At 41.9% G+C, this 17045-nt stretch overlaps 1 protein-coding gene across 6 annotated transcripts in view; it reads left to right on the forward strand.

Annotated features, from left to right (window-relative positions):
• Positions 1-13673, forward strand: part of SENP7 (SUMO specific peptidase 7) — a 65254-nt gene extending 51581 nt beyond the window's left edge. For 5 of the 6 annotated variants that reach the window (XM_061628170.1, XM_061628172.1, XM_061628173.1 and 2 more), the window contains 5 exons: positions 1194-1246; positions 3329-3369; positions 3587-3655; positions 5640-5790; positions 11855-13673. In XM_061628170.1, coding sequence (XP_061484154.1) covers positions 1194-1246; positions 3329-3369; positions 3587-3655; positions 5640-5790; positions 11855-11992 — 452 coding nt within the window. In that variant the 3' untranslated portion in view covers positions 11993-13673. The remainder of the gene's footprint in view (positions 1-1193; positions 1247-3328; positions 3370-3586; positions 3656-5639; positions 5791-11854) is intronic. The other variant, XM_061628171.1, reaches the window with a different exon arrangement.
• The last annotated feature ends 3372 nt before the right edge of the window (positions 13674-17045 follow it).

Below are 17045 nucleotides of genomic sequence, written 5' to 3' on the forward strand. Positions count from 1 at the left end.
TTTTTCCAGTGAAGAAAAAGGGATAAGATTATTACAGGAGAGCAACAAGGATGATCAGGGGGCTGGAAACAAAGCCGTATGAGGAGAGACTGAAAGAACTGGGCATGTTTAGCCTGGAGAAGAGAAGACTGAGGGGAGATATGATAATACTCTTCAAGTACATGAAAGGTTGCCACACAGAGGAGGACCAAGATCTCTTCTCGATCATCCCAGATTGCAGGACAGGGAATAATGGGCTCATTGCAGGAAGCCAGATTTCAACTGGACATCAGGAAAAACTTCCTAACTGTTAGAACCATATGACAATGAAACCAATTACCTAGAGAGGGAGTGGGCTCTCCGACATTGGAGGCATTCAAGAGGCAGCTGGACAGCCATCTGTCAGGAATGCTTTGATTTGGGTTCTTCATTGAGCAGTGGGTTGGACTTGATGGCCTTATAGGCCCCTTCCAACTCTACTATTCTATGATTCTATGATTACACAGCCATAGTCCAGCCGGTCAGTTTACAAAAGAAAAATGGCCATCTAGTCATACTGGCTCTCTGCAAGCACTGGCAGTGAGCTGATTTGTCAGAGCATGCAGAAACCCACATGTGGCACTTTGAGGCCTCAACAGTCAGCTGATCTTCAGGGCTTCAAAGTGCCCCACACAGCTCTCTGAAAGCATCAAAGAGCCATGCAGGATGCTACATGCCGGGCTTTGCCTTACAAATCCTTTTTGGCCCAGCCACATCTTTCCATGCAAGTCTCCTCCCCTGTACTCCCATGTCCTGCCCACATCTCTCTCCCACTTTGGCTGCTATATCAGCAGAACAGATAACCCAGTGTAGTGGCATGCTGGCATATCTGAGCTGTTCCACTGGTGTTTCTTCAAGGACAGTGGTACATTTCACATTCTGCCACCGTAGCAGGGCTTCTGCTACATTCTGCAGCTAGCTCTTTAGATCGTGTATCTCAAGTATAGGACTGCACCCAGATACTAGTTTCAAATGGCTTTATTGCTGGCTGATTTCTTGGGGGGCGGGGGCGTGTATTGTTGTTTTTATCATTCTAAAGAGAACCAGGATATAAATACTTTTAATAAATGAAAAAAAATAAAACATAGTTATCACTCATGCCATACATTTTCAGTATAACCCCCCCCCCCATCGTTGTTTTCTTTAACCATATTCTGTTTTCTCTTTCATATTAGATAATGTTCAACAAGCAACTGCGTCTCCGGGATTGGATCCCAAAGCTGTCAAAGTAAGTGCTTTGGGGCATGTTCACGTGATCAGCTGAGATACAAATGAGCCTTTTTGACCCACCTGCAGCCCCTTCGCTCCTTTCATTGCAGTGTGAGCAGTCAAACCAGGAGGTTTATCATTAGCCATAGTTTCCCATTTCATCTGAACTGAGCAGCTATGGCTACCAGCTGAGGAACAAACTAGAATATTAAACATGGTTCGAAGTTGGTTCAATATCCTGGCTTGTTCTGAAACTGGTAAACATAGTTTTCTGGTACAGATGAAATGGGAAACTGTGGTTCTTGGTCAATGGAGAATTGGAGCATAGAGGAAAAGGGTAACTCCTCTTCAGAAGGCAGAGTCAAGTTAAAGCAATAAATCTTTCTAGCGGCCAACTGGAAGAGGAGAAAATATTTCTCCAGTCTCTACCTTCAGGGTTGATTCCTGGCTCCTATATGCTCTACTCTAGGGTTGTAGGAGCAGTTTTTTTTCTCTCAGGGAAAAGCAGATTTTTTTCTTCTCTGCTTTACCCCCTCAGTCAGCTCTTTAGCCAGAGGGAAGAATGTTTGATGTTTGTTTGTTTGTTTTGCTCTATACTGCTGGGGATTACAGACGGGGTAGTTCAAGAGCTTCACCACCACCCGTCCACAAAAGCAACAAGCAAAGGAGGAGGGGCACACTAGCATTTGGGGTAGCTGGGAGCCTTCCTAGGTCCCCTGAACAACATTAGCCCTGACCGCAGAAGCTGCACTGCATTCGATAGCCAGGATGCTTTTAACACCCCTAGGCAAGGACCTCCTACTGCGAATGAGAGAGGGCAAACAGAGAGCTCATGGTCAGCCGCTTCCCAGGAGCAAGGTAGACCCTGGGGTGGGCAGTAAAGCATACGGCTGCTTTTCCCACCCTGCCCAGCCCCCTCCACTTTCCATGCTCATTCCAGGAAGGGAAAGCCCTGAAGCTCTTATGCCTGAGACATGAGCAGTGGGCTGCTCCCACTCACCATCACCCCTCTCCTTGGAGCTGACCTGTTCGTCAGCAAGAGCAAGTGAGAAATCCCATGCACCGCCCAAGAAACGTTGCCCTCTGTGGCAGGCGCCATCTTAGATTCTCATTTGCAGGAGGAGGAGATGTTCAGGGAGAGGTAGGAAGAGACTAAGGGACTAATTCACAGCAGTACCCTGGTCCGTCTGAAGACATTGAGGCAAAAGAGGCAAGCTGTTTAACATTTCTGTCACTGTAGTATAATAAAAAATTAGTTTGGGCCAATAGTGCTTTCCATACAGCAGGTCATACAAATTTTTAAATGTTATCTTCTTGTAAACAATATGTGTTAAGGCAGGTCCCTGATCATTCTTTCACCACATTTACAGTGTCTTTAGATAACACAGAATTCTGTTATAAGAACTGACAAGCTTTTTATTTCTTTACTTATTTCTTACTCTTCCTTCCTCAGAAGAGCCCAGGGCAATGTACATAAAACATATGAACAAAATACAATAAAACAGTGCTAAAAACATATATACACTGAAAATAATTAAGAGAAATATAGACGCCACTACTGATGAGGAGTACACCTCTTATTTATCAAACTGCGAAGGCCCAGGCAAATAAAAATGGCCTGGAGAATCATAGAATAGTAGAATTGAAAGAGGCCTATAAAGCCATCAAGTCCAACCCCCTACTCAATGCAGGAATCCTACTTAAAACATACTCGACAAGTGGATGTCCAGCTTGAATCTTCATCTTGAATGCCTCCGGTGTTGGAGAGCCCACCCCCTCCCTAGAAACAGAAAGTAGACACAAAGTAGGCTACTTTTGAAAGACTATGTTTATCTTAGTCTTGTCTTGCTGTTCTGTCTGTTCTCTTGGGTGATCATTTCTCATTCAAATGTCTTTTAATTAGAGAACTTATTTGTAAATATTACCATTTTAATTGTGATATTTGATGTTATAAGCTGCCTTGAGCTTTGGAAAGGCAGGATATAAGTTAAACTGTACAAGAAAATGCTTCTATTTAGCTGCCAATGTGTATTGAGTGAGGATCAGATTTGCTTATTCTGTCTTGCTTTTACTCATCATAGTTCGTGAATTTGTTTTTCAGAGTTCCTTAAGCACTTCTAAAACTAAGAAAGTTTGTAAAAGGTAGGCATTTAAATTTCTAATAACACGACCGTATTGGGCTGTATTCACTTTTAACAGCAATGCCATATACTTACTATATTTCTACATATACTATTAGTAGCCATTAGCTTGTCCTGGTCATTCTAAAATGTTTTATTGAAATTTCCCCTGAAATTCACAAAATAAGCATTGGTCTTTTCAGTAATGGAAAATGAAACTCATTTTTCTTTTTATATAGGCCATGTATCCTCATCTTGGATTCCCTGAAGGCAAGTTCTGTTCAGAACACAGTTCAAGTCTTAAGAGAGTGAGTAATACTGCATTTTATTTGATTCTCATTTTTAACTGATAATCGTGTTTAAAGTGATATTGATCTTAGGCTGTTTGTATTGTGAGCTGCCTCCTATTTTGAAGGAGCCAGGTATTTAAAATCACATAATAAATAAAGGTGTTGCCCTAATATGAATCTTGGACTCTTCATTTCTATTTCATATAGCCTTACCTACACTGATGCTTACAATCTGGGCAAAATAAGTTTTCATGAAATTTTACTTCTTAAATCAGGATGACAGATTACACATTTTGAACATTTAAGTTGAACATATTGATACATGAAGCATCCTTTGACCTAAAGTTATATCAGCAACAAGCAGCAATAGCCAACCAGATCATTCATTCCAGAACCAACACTAAGTAGGTCTGAAGGCCACCCAGAATGTCACAAAATAGTGTGCTAGCTTTCAGGTTCTTCAGAATTTTTCCATCAAGCCAGAGGGAAGAGCCAGAGGTCAGGGAGAGAGAGGAAGGGAAAAATTAGCTGATGTTGAAGCCATGGAATCTGCATCTGATCACGGATGGGATCCATCTTAAGACTGTGACCAGATGTAGACTCCATGGTTTCATCATCAACAAAAACAAATTTATTTCTTCCCTACCTAGATGTGCTTGCCATCTAGCCTGATAAAGAGTTCTAGAGAACTCAAAAGCTTGCACACTGTTTTGTGATATTTAATTTGGCCAAATAAAAGTATTGCCCTAATGTGGAGTTTGGGGGTTTCTTTATGGGCCAATGTGGCTACCCACTTTTTGCTTTACTAGAAATAAATAGCTGATTATTATCATTAAAAGGAAAAATATCCTAGACATCATTTTGCCATAAATCTTGGCCATTTGCAACCATTTGACCTACATTTCTGTTGTGTGAGTTTTGCATAATGCCCTATTAGAGATAAACAACTGGTGGCTCAAGGTTCAGTCAAGCTCCCACGTATGTCCTTTCTGGTCCAAAGCATGCGCTTCCTGCTTTATGCACCTCAGTTTTCTCTGGCAGAAGTTGTCTTGTATGTGATGCAGCTGATGACTCCAATGTGCAAGTCAAGTCGGAGGCAAAAAGGAGGGCAGGGAGCATTTGGGGGAGTTTGTTTCTTTTCATACTGGGAAGAAGAGCGTTAAAACTTTCTTTGCCTGCTTCTCAGTATCCACTCTAGTGAGTTAGTGGACAGAGCCAATATTGCTAGCTTTTCAGCTCTTGCTAAACTCAAAATATCCCTCTTAAAATTAGTTATCAACAAGAGGGTGATAGATTCTGGCAAAGGATTATGACACCCCTTAATCCGCTAAATGAACTAATTATAAGGCATGAACATGAACTTGGATAGCAGAGGTCATGTGTAAGAAATTTTCACTCAGGGCTTCAAAGGCCCCTGCTTTCAATAATTTTCCTGTAACACCTATTACTTATGGTAGCATGAGGGCCTATTGAGAGAGAGTAAAAAAAGAGAAGCCTAGATGCATGTACAGAAAATTGTTGTACCTAAGCAGCAATTTGGATCCTGGCCATAGAAGTTCTGCCTTATAAAAGATCACATTAGAAGGTAAAACGAATAGTTTAATACTGTTTGTTCAGATGAAAATGAATAAAGATGATCAATAAATGTATCAAGTCCGCATGCAGGTAAAGATGATTATTTTTCAGATATCTATGGAAAGTGGGTTGGATTCAGATCAAGTGAGTCACGCTTGGGTTCCATTGAAATCAGTGAAATTGAGATTAATTTTTCACATCGACAGTAGGACGGAAGTGCAACTAACACTGACCCTATACCTACATACCTTGAAGTGTTACTCAGAGTAGACCCATTAAAGTAATGGACATGACTAACTTAGATTCCTTAATTTCAGTGGGTCTACTCTGAGTAGGACCCTCCTGAATAAAACCCTTTAGGGTTTGCTTTTGTGTAGACATGTTCAGGATTGCACTGTTAGCCTATTTCTCTCTACTTTCATTTCAGATATCTAGAAGCAGAATGGGAAGCAAAACGCAAAACATGTCGTGAGTTCAACAAATCAACAATGGTGGATTTCTGTCCTAGAGTCCCCAAACAGGATAACAATAGTGATTGTGGAGTATATTTACTCCAGTACGTGGAAACTTTCTTCCAGGTGCAAAACATTTCAATTCTTTTTTAGATTGTTTTATTTTTCTAGATACAACTCGCAAATCCATCTTTTATAGGCAAAGATGTCTGGAAAGGCCACATTTGATAGCTTCCATTGCCTGCTGGGGGGAAGCATATTTGTTATTAGGTACTCAGTTTTTGTTTCTGTGTCTTAATGGTTTTATGTTCAGCAGCTGATGCAGAATGACCTATTTAGTGGCAGCAGTTCTGCTGCTTGCAGGCAGAAGTAATGCTTCATTAGATTTGTAAATGATATAAGTTTTATCTGTTCCAGGAATCTGTGGAGCTTTGTGACTTCTTATCTTTGTGAAGAAGACTCGTATATCATTCTGCATCCCCTTTCAGATCTATAATTCTCTGAAAAAGATTTGAGCAAGCAAACAATTTTATTATTTATTTGTTTGTTTGTTTGTTTTATTTATTTATTAAATTTATATCCCACCCTTCCTCCCAGTAGGAGCCCAGGGCAGCAAACAGAAAAACCAAAAACCCTCCAAAATGCCATAAAAACAGACTTTAAAATACTGTCAAAACAAATCATCTTTAAAAACATATTTTTTAAAAAACCTTTAAAACCATCTTAAAAAGCAACTCCAACACAGACACAGACTGGCATAAGGTCTCTGCTAAAAAGGCTTGTTGAAAGAGGAAGGTCTTCAATAGGTGGCGAAAAGATAACAGAGATGGTGCCTGTCTAATATTTAAGGGGAGGGAATTCCAAGGGGTAGATGCCACAACGCTAAAGGTATGCTTCCTATGTTGTGCGGAATGGACCTCCTGATAAGGTGGTATCTGCAGGAGGCCCTCATCTGCAGAGCTTAGTGATCAACTGGATATATAAGAGGTAAGACTATCTTTCAGGTATCCTGGTCCCAAGCTGTATAGGGCTTTGTACACCAAAACCAGAACCTTGAACTTAGCCCAGTAGCTAATGGGCAGCCAGTGCAATTCTTTCAACAGCGGGGTGACATGTTGGTGATATGTCCCAGTGAGCAGTCATGCCGCTGCATTTTGCACCAGCTGCAGCTTTGGGCTTTGTACACCAAAACAAGCGTTGGACTTAGCCTCTTGAACTTAGACTGGTAGCTAAAAGGCAGCCAGTGCAATTCATTCAGCAGTGGGGTCACATTTTCCACCAGTTGCAGCTTCTGGACCAACCTCAAGAGTAGCCCCACATAGAGTGCATTACAGTACTCCAACCTGAAGGTTACCAGTGCATGGACAACGGTGCTCAGGCTATCCCAGTCCAGAAATGGCCGGAGCTGTCGTACCAGCTGAAGCTGGTACAAGGCACTCCTAGCCACTGAGGTCACCTGGGCCTTTAGTCACAAAGATGGATCTAGGAGCACCCCCAAACTACACATCTCTTTCAGAAGAAGTACCACCCCATCCAAAGTAGGCAACTGACAAATTATCCGAACTCAGAACCACCAAACCATAGCACCTCTGTCTTGCTTGCAATATCGGTAAGGCCAGCCCACTTGCCAGTAAATGCACAGGGTTGAGGGTTCTTGCTTTCTCCCTTCCTCTGTGTCTACATAGAGTCTTTATATGTCGAACGTTAGTTCACCTAAGCTCACAGGTTATCAACAGCAGTTGTCTAGTGTAGGCGGAGAATAGAGGAGACCCCACTCAAGAATACTTGAGTCTTGGGAGGTACCAGAAATTTTCTATTTGGGGGCCAGACTTCAAACAGCAGAATAGTCTTTATAGTATATGCTATTTATTTACATCTTGCACACTACAACTAATAAAATGTATTCTAGGTGACCTTGGCCATCTTTGCAAAAACAGAAATATATATCAGCATGAAAGAAGTTGCTGGATATCCATTTAACATCAAAGTATAAGACTCTGTAGGCACCTCTTAGTTAAAACTGGTTACATGTCATGCTATATCATCCATCAAATGCCATAGATGGATGGTTCTCTTGCTTTCTTCAAACCCCCCTCCCCATTCTGGCAGAGTGCTATTCATCGTGGCTTTTTATACACTTTTTAATCAAGGGAAGGTGTGTTCCCATGGTCTTATCTTGTTACTGCCTGGTCATGCAGCTCTTTACTTTTTCCTGTGTTTCTCTGTGCAGCCTCATCAGGCTGTCCATCAGGTCATTAGTCAGATGCTCTCAGTGAATTGTCAGTTTTCAGCTCCCTGGAAAGTCTTCTTTGCCCTTTCTGCAAGTGTCAGCCATGCCGTATAATGAGGTTCCTCTCAAAAACGCTAGTTGAGTATTGGCTGACAGCCTAGACATCTTATCTCTATGTCTTTTCCAGTTGTTTTCATAGGAAAATTACAGCTTTTGTCAGGAGACGGAGGAATAAAGGGTGGGCAATTTTAAACTACTCCTTTCTTGCTATTAGTCTGTTATGCATGAAGCAGACTTTATAAGCTAGTTCAGTAAATCTTAAGTATATTCTAAGCAAATATAAGCAGATGTAAATGATTTCAGCATAATTTAGTCATATTTTAAGCTATTATCCAGGCTGGCCCACTACACTGGGATTCAGACTCAGTTTATTGGTCCTCATCCAGACCACCACGGGATCCAGGCAGCGGTCCAGGGCTTGCACGACCTCTCCCAATTCAGATGTTATAGAGAAATAGAGCTGGGTATCAGCAGTGTACTGCTGACACCTCACCCCAAATCTCCTGATGACCACTCCCAAGGTCTTCAAATAGATGTTAAACAGCATCAGGGATAAGATGGTACCCTATGGCACCCCACAGTACAACTGCCAGGGGGCCAAAAGACAATTGCCCAATGTTATTATCAGAAAATGACCCTGGAGAAAGGATCAGAACCACTGTAAAACAGTGCCTCCAAAACCCATCTCACCACGTCAGCCCAGAAGGATATCATGGTCAATTGTATCAAAAGCCACCATGAAATCAAGGAAGAATAACAGGGATGCACTCCCCCATCCTTCTCCCGATAAAGGTCATCCATCAGGGTGACCAAGGCCAATTCAGTTCCATAACCAGGCTTGAACCCAGATTGGTATGGGTCAAGATAATCTGTTTCATTCAAGAGTACTTGCAATTGCTGTGCCACAACCTCTTGATCACCTTCCCTAAGAAGGGGGTATTTGCGACTGGGCGGTAGTTGTCACAAACCAATGGGTCCATGGTGGGCTTTTTCAGGAGCAGTCAGATCATCGCCTCTTTCAGGGTGGCTGGAGCCACTCCCTCCTGCAACTGCCCTCTGTTGTCCATGCACTGGTAACCTCCAGGCTGGATTACTCTAATGCGCTCTAATTAGGGCTGCCCTTGAGGTTGGTCTGGAAGCTGCAGCTGGTGCAAAATGTGACCCCACTGCTGAATGAATTGCACTGGCTGCCTATTAGCTACTGGGCTAAGTTCAAGAGGCTAAGTCCAAAGCTTGTTTTGGTGTACAAAGCCCTATACAGCTTGGGACCAGCATACATGAAAGACCATCTTACCCCTTATATACCCAGTCAATTACTGCAGTCTGCAGGTGAGCGCCTCCTGCAGATACCATCTTACCAGGAGGCCCATTCCGCACAACACAGGAAGTGTACTTTTAGTGTTGTGGCACCTACCCTTTGAAATTCCCTCCGCCTAAATATTAGACAGGCACCATCTCTGTTATTTTTTTGGTGCCTACTGAAGACCTTCCTCTTTCAACAAGCCTTTTAAGTAGAGATCTTATCCCAGCCTGCATCTGTGTTGGAACTGCTTTTTAATATGTTTTTAAACCTTTTTTAAAAAAAATATGTTTTTAAAGATTTTTTGTTTTAATATGTTTTTAAGCATGTTTTGTTTTGATATGTTTTAAAGTTTCTTTTTACGATGATTTAGAGGGTTTTTAGTGCATTTGTTTGCTGCCCTGAGCTCCTACTGGGAGGAAGGGCAGGATATAAATCTGAGGAGGAGGAGGAGTAACAATAACAGATCCCTGACAATACAGAAAAGCTCCACTGGATGGCTACTTGAGGATGTAATTGTGGCAGAGAAGTGAGGCTTCTTCACCGCTCTCACTGCCACACATTAGGCATGGTTATGATGTTTTACTCGTGCCTGATCAGTCTCACAGCACATCTTTTACCACTTGCACTCTAGCTGTCGCCCAGCCTGTTTGATTGCCCTTAGTTCACTGGTGTACCAAGGTGAAAACGGTGCAATGTCGGAGAGGGCACTCAGGGGCAACAGTGTCAAAAGCCTGACATGCGTCATTGTTCCACAGCATGATAAGGGCTTCAATAGGGTCACCTGCTTCATCTACTGGGAACTCACTTAGGGCATTCTGGAATCCAGTGGATTCTATTAATCTCTGGGGCAGACCATTTTAATCTTTCCACCCCCTGCGGGTAGAATCAGAGCCGTAAGTCTAAACTTCACCAGGAAGTGGTCTAACCATAACAATGGGGTGACATCCACCTCCCTATCTCAAGATCACACTTCCTCCATCTGGAACAAAAACTAAGTTGAGGGTGTATCCTGCCCTATGCGTTGGCCCGGTGACAACTTGAGACAGCCCTATGGTTGTCATGGAAGTCATGAAGTCCCAAGCAGGAACAGCAGAGGCAACCTCAGCATGGACACTGAAATCACCCAGGAATATCCTTCTGGGCTCCTGCAACACCACAGCCAAGATGGCCTCTGCCAACTCGGTCAGAGATCCTGCTGGGCAGCAGGGTGGACGGTACACCAGCAGCAACCTAGTTTATTGTCTCCTTGGCCTGATACCAGGTGCAGGCCCTCACAGCCAGCTCCAAAACAGAGTGATTTCCTGGTGACAGGTCAAAGTTCTGCAGACCACAATAACCCCTCCACCCGACCCTGCAGACTGTGCTGGTGTTGCACTGAGTATCCAGGTGGGCAAAGCTAAGTCGGATCAACTCCACCCAGGTCTCAGCAATGTACACCAAATCGGCACCCTTAGCCATGATCAGATCATGGATGAGTGTGGTCTTGTTTAATGCCAAATTGGTACATAATAACAGCACACACAGGCTAGTGGGTACAGCAGATGAGGAACAAGGAACGTTTCCATGGGAGGAGTGGGAGTGAGGAACAAGGTGTAGATAGCCTTGCTCTCATCTTCTATGGTAGCTCGCTACCTCCCTCTAGCCATGATCACTGAAATTAGGATGGCATCACCCATGGTCCTCCTTACTAAGACTGCTCCTAAATACCTGATATGGACATAGCAAGAGCCCACCAACAAATCCTACCTAAACCAGTTATCCCATTAGGCCTCTGAGAGAATTGGGAACAGTCAGACCCGCTCAATATCTTTCACATATCTTTTCACCAATCTCATGCTCAGGGAGGGCCAGCCTTCTGCCAGGTGCAGACACTCACTTTGAAGGCATCTGGTGACTTTCTCCTATCATTCAGTTCGCTGTTAACAGGCTCTCACCCTGTGCAGGAACTATACATGCTCTGTACGCCCTCCCCACTACTAATCTCTGGTAGTTTGGTTTAAAAAATATATAGAAGGGATTACTTTAAGAGAGAGAGAGAGAGTTATATATATAATATCCTGCCTTGTTTCCAAAAGGAATCCAAAGAGGCTAAAATAGCAAGGAAACCTAAGAATAATCGTAAAAATCACCAAATTAGCATAGTAACAACAATAAACAATACTAATGGGCAGTAATTAAAAAAACTGAAATAATCAGCAAAAGCCTTTACAATCAAGTTTTTAGTAGCTTCACAGTATAAGACAGGGCCTGGAGCACCATTATAGGCAGAGCACAAGCAGAACATCTAAGCATCTGTAATGTTTAGCGGTATTACTGCAGTTGTTGAAGGGGGGGGTCTGTCTCATCCCCCAACCAGTGTGGTCCCCACTTGCTGATCTAACAGCTACTGGAAACAGAGTTCTATCCACTGTTGTGCAACAATTCTCAGAAAGCACAAATTCATTCCACTCACGTCTTGGGAGTCCAGCTCATTGACACTATATGTTTATTTTAATTATCATTTGTTTAACATTAAGTGAACAGTGGGATTTTTTGCCAAGAGAGCAATGTTTTGTGTTTTTTGAATTAGTGTAACGATATCCTTTTTTTATCATCAGAATCCTATTGTAAACTTTGAGCTTCCAATGCACTTGGAGCGGTGGTTCCCTCGCCAGGTGGTGAGAAGTAAGCGGGAAGAAATTAGAGACTTGATCTTGCAACTTCACTTGCAGCAGCAGAGTGGCAGCAAAAGCTAGCCAGACTTTTCTTCTGACCGTGCAAAAGGATTTTGTCCAGAATTATTGGAAATCCAATCAACAACATTTGTGCTTTCACTCTTGCAAAGAAGAAAAACGACAGATAATGTTTTTCTCAGTGTGTGTTTTATATTTGATTTGTATTGTAGGTCACTGTGAGAAAAAGGAAATATATAATTGCGATTATTTAATTTAAAGTATTTGTTACATTGACCAATTTTATCTGGCATATAGAAGCAGCATAACAGGAATGTGCTGCAAAGATGGGAAAGCATTTTAGCCTAAAAGGTTCATTCTTAATTTTCCAAATACATCTGGAACTGTGGGAACTAAGCCTGCATGAGAGGGAGTCATTAAGGTGCTATCTTAGGAATTCATCCCATGTGATGTTTTAGTCATATTGAGTTCTCTTGCAGACATCTATCCCATGTCCAAAAAGGCATGGTGAAAAAGATTTATATTTCTAGTTACTTTGGATAAGACACAAATGCTACTGATCTGTTTTTTTGTTTTGTTTTTTGAGTTTTGAGGTACATTGGTCTTTTTCAGAAGTTGACATGCCTAAAACCTTTCTGTGTTACACTATTGGAACTCAAGAGTAGAGTGTGGAATCATGCCTGAAATTTAGATATGTAATATGAAGGGAGGGCTCATTTTTTCTGTGTCTGACTTGATCACTTAAATCAGATTCAGAGTCCTAATTGTTCTCTGCTGTGCAGCACTTGTGTATACTATGAATACTATGTATTTTGCTATATATTAATATATGGCCATATGGTCTTCACTGTACTGGATACAGTTGTAGCTTACATCTGGCAAGGTGTAACCCTAGTGAGAGATTTAGTGTTTCAGTCCTGTTATTTGTTTGTGTGGGGGGAGGGGTAATTTTTAAGCACCTTGGCTACAATCCTACGTTCACCTAGGGTGAACTCTAGCATACAGTGAGCAGGCATCCATTTGCGCAGAGGGGCTTCTCCTTCCTCCCCTCCCTCAACAACTCACTCTTGAATTCTCTAGAGCAGATTTTGGAAGCACATGGGGGGCAGGGAGCTGGAGGAGAAGAGATGCTGAGCATCCCATTGCACAAGTGGATTTCTGTTACACAAGCAGGGGTACATCATTGGATGTTGCTCTTACCTGGGAGAAAGCCCTATTGAACACACTGGAACTTAGAACCAAGAAAGCATATACAGAATTATGCTGTGAATAATGTAACCAAATTTTATGAAAAGAAAAGCTCCTGGTTTAAGACAAACAAGTACTTTACTTAAAAGACTCATCCTGTTCAGAGACATAATGTGCATTGAAAAGCTGAATCCTGGTGATTTCCCCAAGTACTTATACATATAGGGAAAGCTAACCATGCCAGAAGTTCAACTGAAGTAAAACTGTGTATTGAACAGCCATATGTTTAAATCTGGATTGGTCCTGTATTTTAGAAGCACTGACTGAATAAATATATTTTTCCCCCCCAGAAAGATTTGAGTTCATTCGAATGCATGTTTCTGCTGTGACCAGGAACAGAAAGGATAAGGGAGCTGATGGAGGATTTTTTCCCTTTTATTTAGTACCCAGTAGGTAAATTATTATATCATTACTGTGTCTGAAAAGTGTTTAAGGGGGAAAAAACCCTGAACACCTATATTATAAAATAGTACTTTACTGACATGGACAAAAGAGTTAAGGAAACCTAATATTAAAATTTCTTTTAAGTACAGAAATGTTTGTTTCTTCTTTTGATTGGTTTCTTCAACCAACTTATTAGTTACAATAGATAAGTGCTGTTACCTTGGTATTTCCTGATAGAGCATATGGCACAACATTGCCTGCTGAAATCTTAACAGCTATCAAGCATAAATTATTTTGAAGGCTCAGGTCACATGCCCTCTGTCCTACATGAGGTCATCACAGCGTAGGCACAGGGGATTACATACGCTGCCAGTTGTGAACATGGCAAGAGTGTATTTTTCTCTGATTGCATGGATTTGGAAATCTGTTTCAAAATATTTGAGATCACAGCAAAATAGGCATTGGATGTTGTATTGAAATATGTGTTTTCCCATATACAGAGTAGTTATCTCTGTGTTGGAAAAATGGTATGTGAGACGTTTGGCACTAATCCAAAACAGAATGTGTCTAGTTGTCTCACAGAAAGAAGAAAAAATTGTTTAAATGTTACTTTGCTAAATATTTCCACTACAACCTGCAGCCAGTGGTACCTAGCACACGCACTTGACACATGTATTTCTTCACCTATGGCTATTTCCCTTGGATTTGCTCTTCCCATTTCTGTTTTAAAAACTTCCTGATTGAATTGCAGTGCACTCCACATGGGGCTGCCCTTGAAGATATCTCAGAAACTTCAACTGGTCCAAAATGCATCAGCCAGATTACTGGATGGGGTTCCCTTTTGATTTCATATAACCCCTGTTTTAAAACAGCTGCATTGGTTGCAAGTTTGTTTCTAGACCCAATTCAAGATGCTCACACTAGTGTGTAAACCCCTAAACAGCTTAGGTATCAAATATCTGAAAGACCGACTCCTTCCTGACAGACCTTCTAGGGTGTTCAGATCAGCAGAGGAGACTTTTTGGGAGTTTCACCACCCTTGGAAGTTCAAGGGATGGTGACCCAGCAGAGGCCATTCTCTGTGGTGGCCCATAAGTTGTGGAACTCCCTGTCCACAGAGGTGTGTCTGGCAACTTCATTGTACACTGTCAGGCCCCCACCCGTGGTTACCGCCTTGGCACGGTCCCACCTCAGGGTCCTGGTCTCTTAACGGTTCTCTCACTGGCTCTAGCAAAGATCTCTCAAGATCCCCCTGCTAGGCACCACCACCAGACACTCCCTGTAAACAGTATTGCCTTGAGACTGTGTTTTTGACTCCTCCTGGCTTATTGCTACATTGTGTCTGGGTGCACTTACAGGTCTCAACCCCCCTGTATCTTTGTGCCTATAAAGATTACAGCCCTGGGTTGCTCTTCATACCTGATGATGTTACACTATCTCTTCACCGCTGCCACCATTGATACTGTTTCCCAGCCTTGGTATATGCCCTGCCCACCCTTCTGGTCTGTGAAAGCCCAGCCAAGGATCAGGCGTTTTGGTAAACCAAGAAATATTTATTTATATACACAGGGAATAACAAGATTACTTAAAGGTTTAGTCAACAAGCGTGTGGTTTCATAAGATGTGTTACTCTTTATGTTTCTTAGTCATCAATAACCTGCCTCACTACCTGCCTAATCCAATCCACCATACCACCCTCACCAAAACCAACCTACAGAACCAACCGAACGCCCCCCTCTCAGCTGTCATCCTCTCATTTATACCTTCAGACACTCAAACGCTCAGCCAATCATCATACAACATTCTCCAACTTTCCAACCCATGTACTTGCCCCCTCTCACTCAGTCCACTTACTACATATACTCTAATAAATCCACACTTGCCATATTTACAGTATTATATATACAGGGATATCACATACACTTATAGGCAAATGCTGAAGATGCACCACTTTATACTGGCCTTTGGCACCTGAGATATATATTTTTGGGATCCACCCTATTTTGCAGTTTTAGGTTCTTAATTATTTTTAATGCTGTATTTTAAAATGGTGGTAACTGCCCTGGGACCTTTGGGTGAAGGATGGGTAATAAATGCTATTAATAATACTCCATCTCCATTAAAAGTTTCCAGTGTAACCTTCATGGGGGTTAAGTATTTTGTCCCCTTGAACTTGATAGGCTTGGTAGTCAGCTGGCTCCTCATGCTACTTCTTCACAGTTCCATGCTATCTATCTATCTTACATGCCATTGTCTTGCTTCATATCGATGTGAGTATGAAAAGAAAGGAAAACCACTACAATCCTAAAAGGTAATGAGCTTGGTGAGCAGCTCCCCATGGCATGGAGATCTTAAGCATGCTGCATCTCAGTGAGGACATGGCAGCAAGAAATGCTTTCATATTGATTTTGGAAATAGTTACGCATGGTCATCATTTATGTTGAATGGCATATTGAGGGTGTGTGGATTCTTAATGGTTATAACTTGTAATGCCTATTTAGTTTCCATCATAAAATTCTCAGCCTGTTGTTGATCTTAAATTCATTTGTATGTTTTTCAAATTAAAAGAAGCATTATAAAATGAGCAAACAGCTCAGCGAAGCGTACAAAATTTATCAAATCAAGGGCTTATACCATCACTGGGTAAAACAAAATTAGATTTGACATACTGATTCGACGTGTACTGCACACGTAATTTCTGAGCTGCCAAAGCATATAAAGACACTATGGGTAACATCAGCATTTACATCAGCCATCAAATAGCATATTTTTTCGCGATCAGAAGTCAGATTCCGACCTGCCAACAGTCCCATCAGATATTTAACCCGACGGTTCGAATAAATAGGACAGAGCAGCAAGTAGTGGGAAAGGTCCTCGACCTGTCCACCACATACACAGAATCTCTGAGCCCATGGAGTCCCAGTAAAATGCCCCTCTCTCATTGCTGTGTGGAGATTTGAACCCTGGTCTCCCAGGTCATAGTCCAGCACCTTAACCACTCCACCACACTGGCTCTCAAGAAATATCTCAAAAACATTTTAAAATAAAACATCTTAAAAATATATTTTAAAACATATTTAAAAACATCTTAAAAAGCAATTCCAGCACAGACACAGACTGGGATATAGCCTTGACTTAAAAGGCTTGTTGAAAGAGGAAGGTCTTCAGTAGGTGCCAAAAACATAACAGAGATGGTGCCTGTCTAATATTTAAAGAGGGGGAATTCCAAAGGGTAGGTGCCACAACACTAAAGGTCCGCTTCCTATGTTGTGTGGAACAGACCTCCTGATAAGATGGTATTTTACATTCCCTACCCCTGCTACAACACAATTTACTATATTGTGCATTCTCTGTTTTAGTTATTTGTTCACTTCTAATTATAGTCAGCATGGATTTTTCGCATTCTCTAATGGTAAACTGAAAATACCCCCATGCAATTCTGATTCTTCCCATAAGCTCATTTCAAAACAAAACCTTACAAATC

This window comes from Rhineura floridana, chromosome 5 (genome assembly GCF_030035675.1).
Source record: "Rhineura floridana isolate rRhiFlo1 chromosome 5, rRhiFlo1.hap2, whole genome shotgun sequence".
NCBI lineage: Eukaryota > Metazoa > Chordata > Lepidosauria > Squamata > Rhineuridae > Rhineura > Rhineura floridana.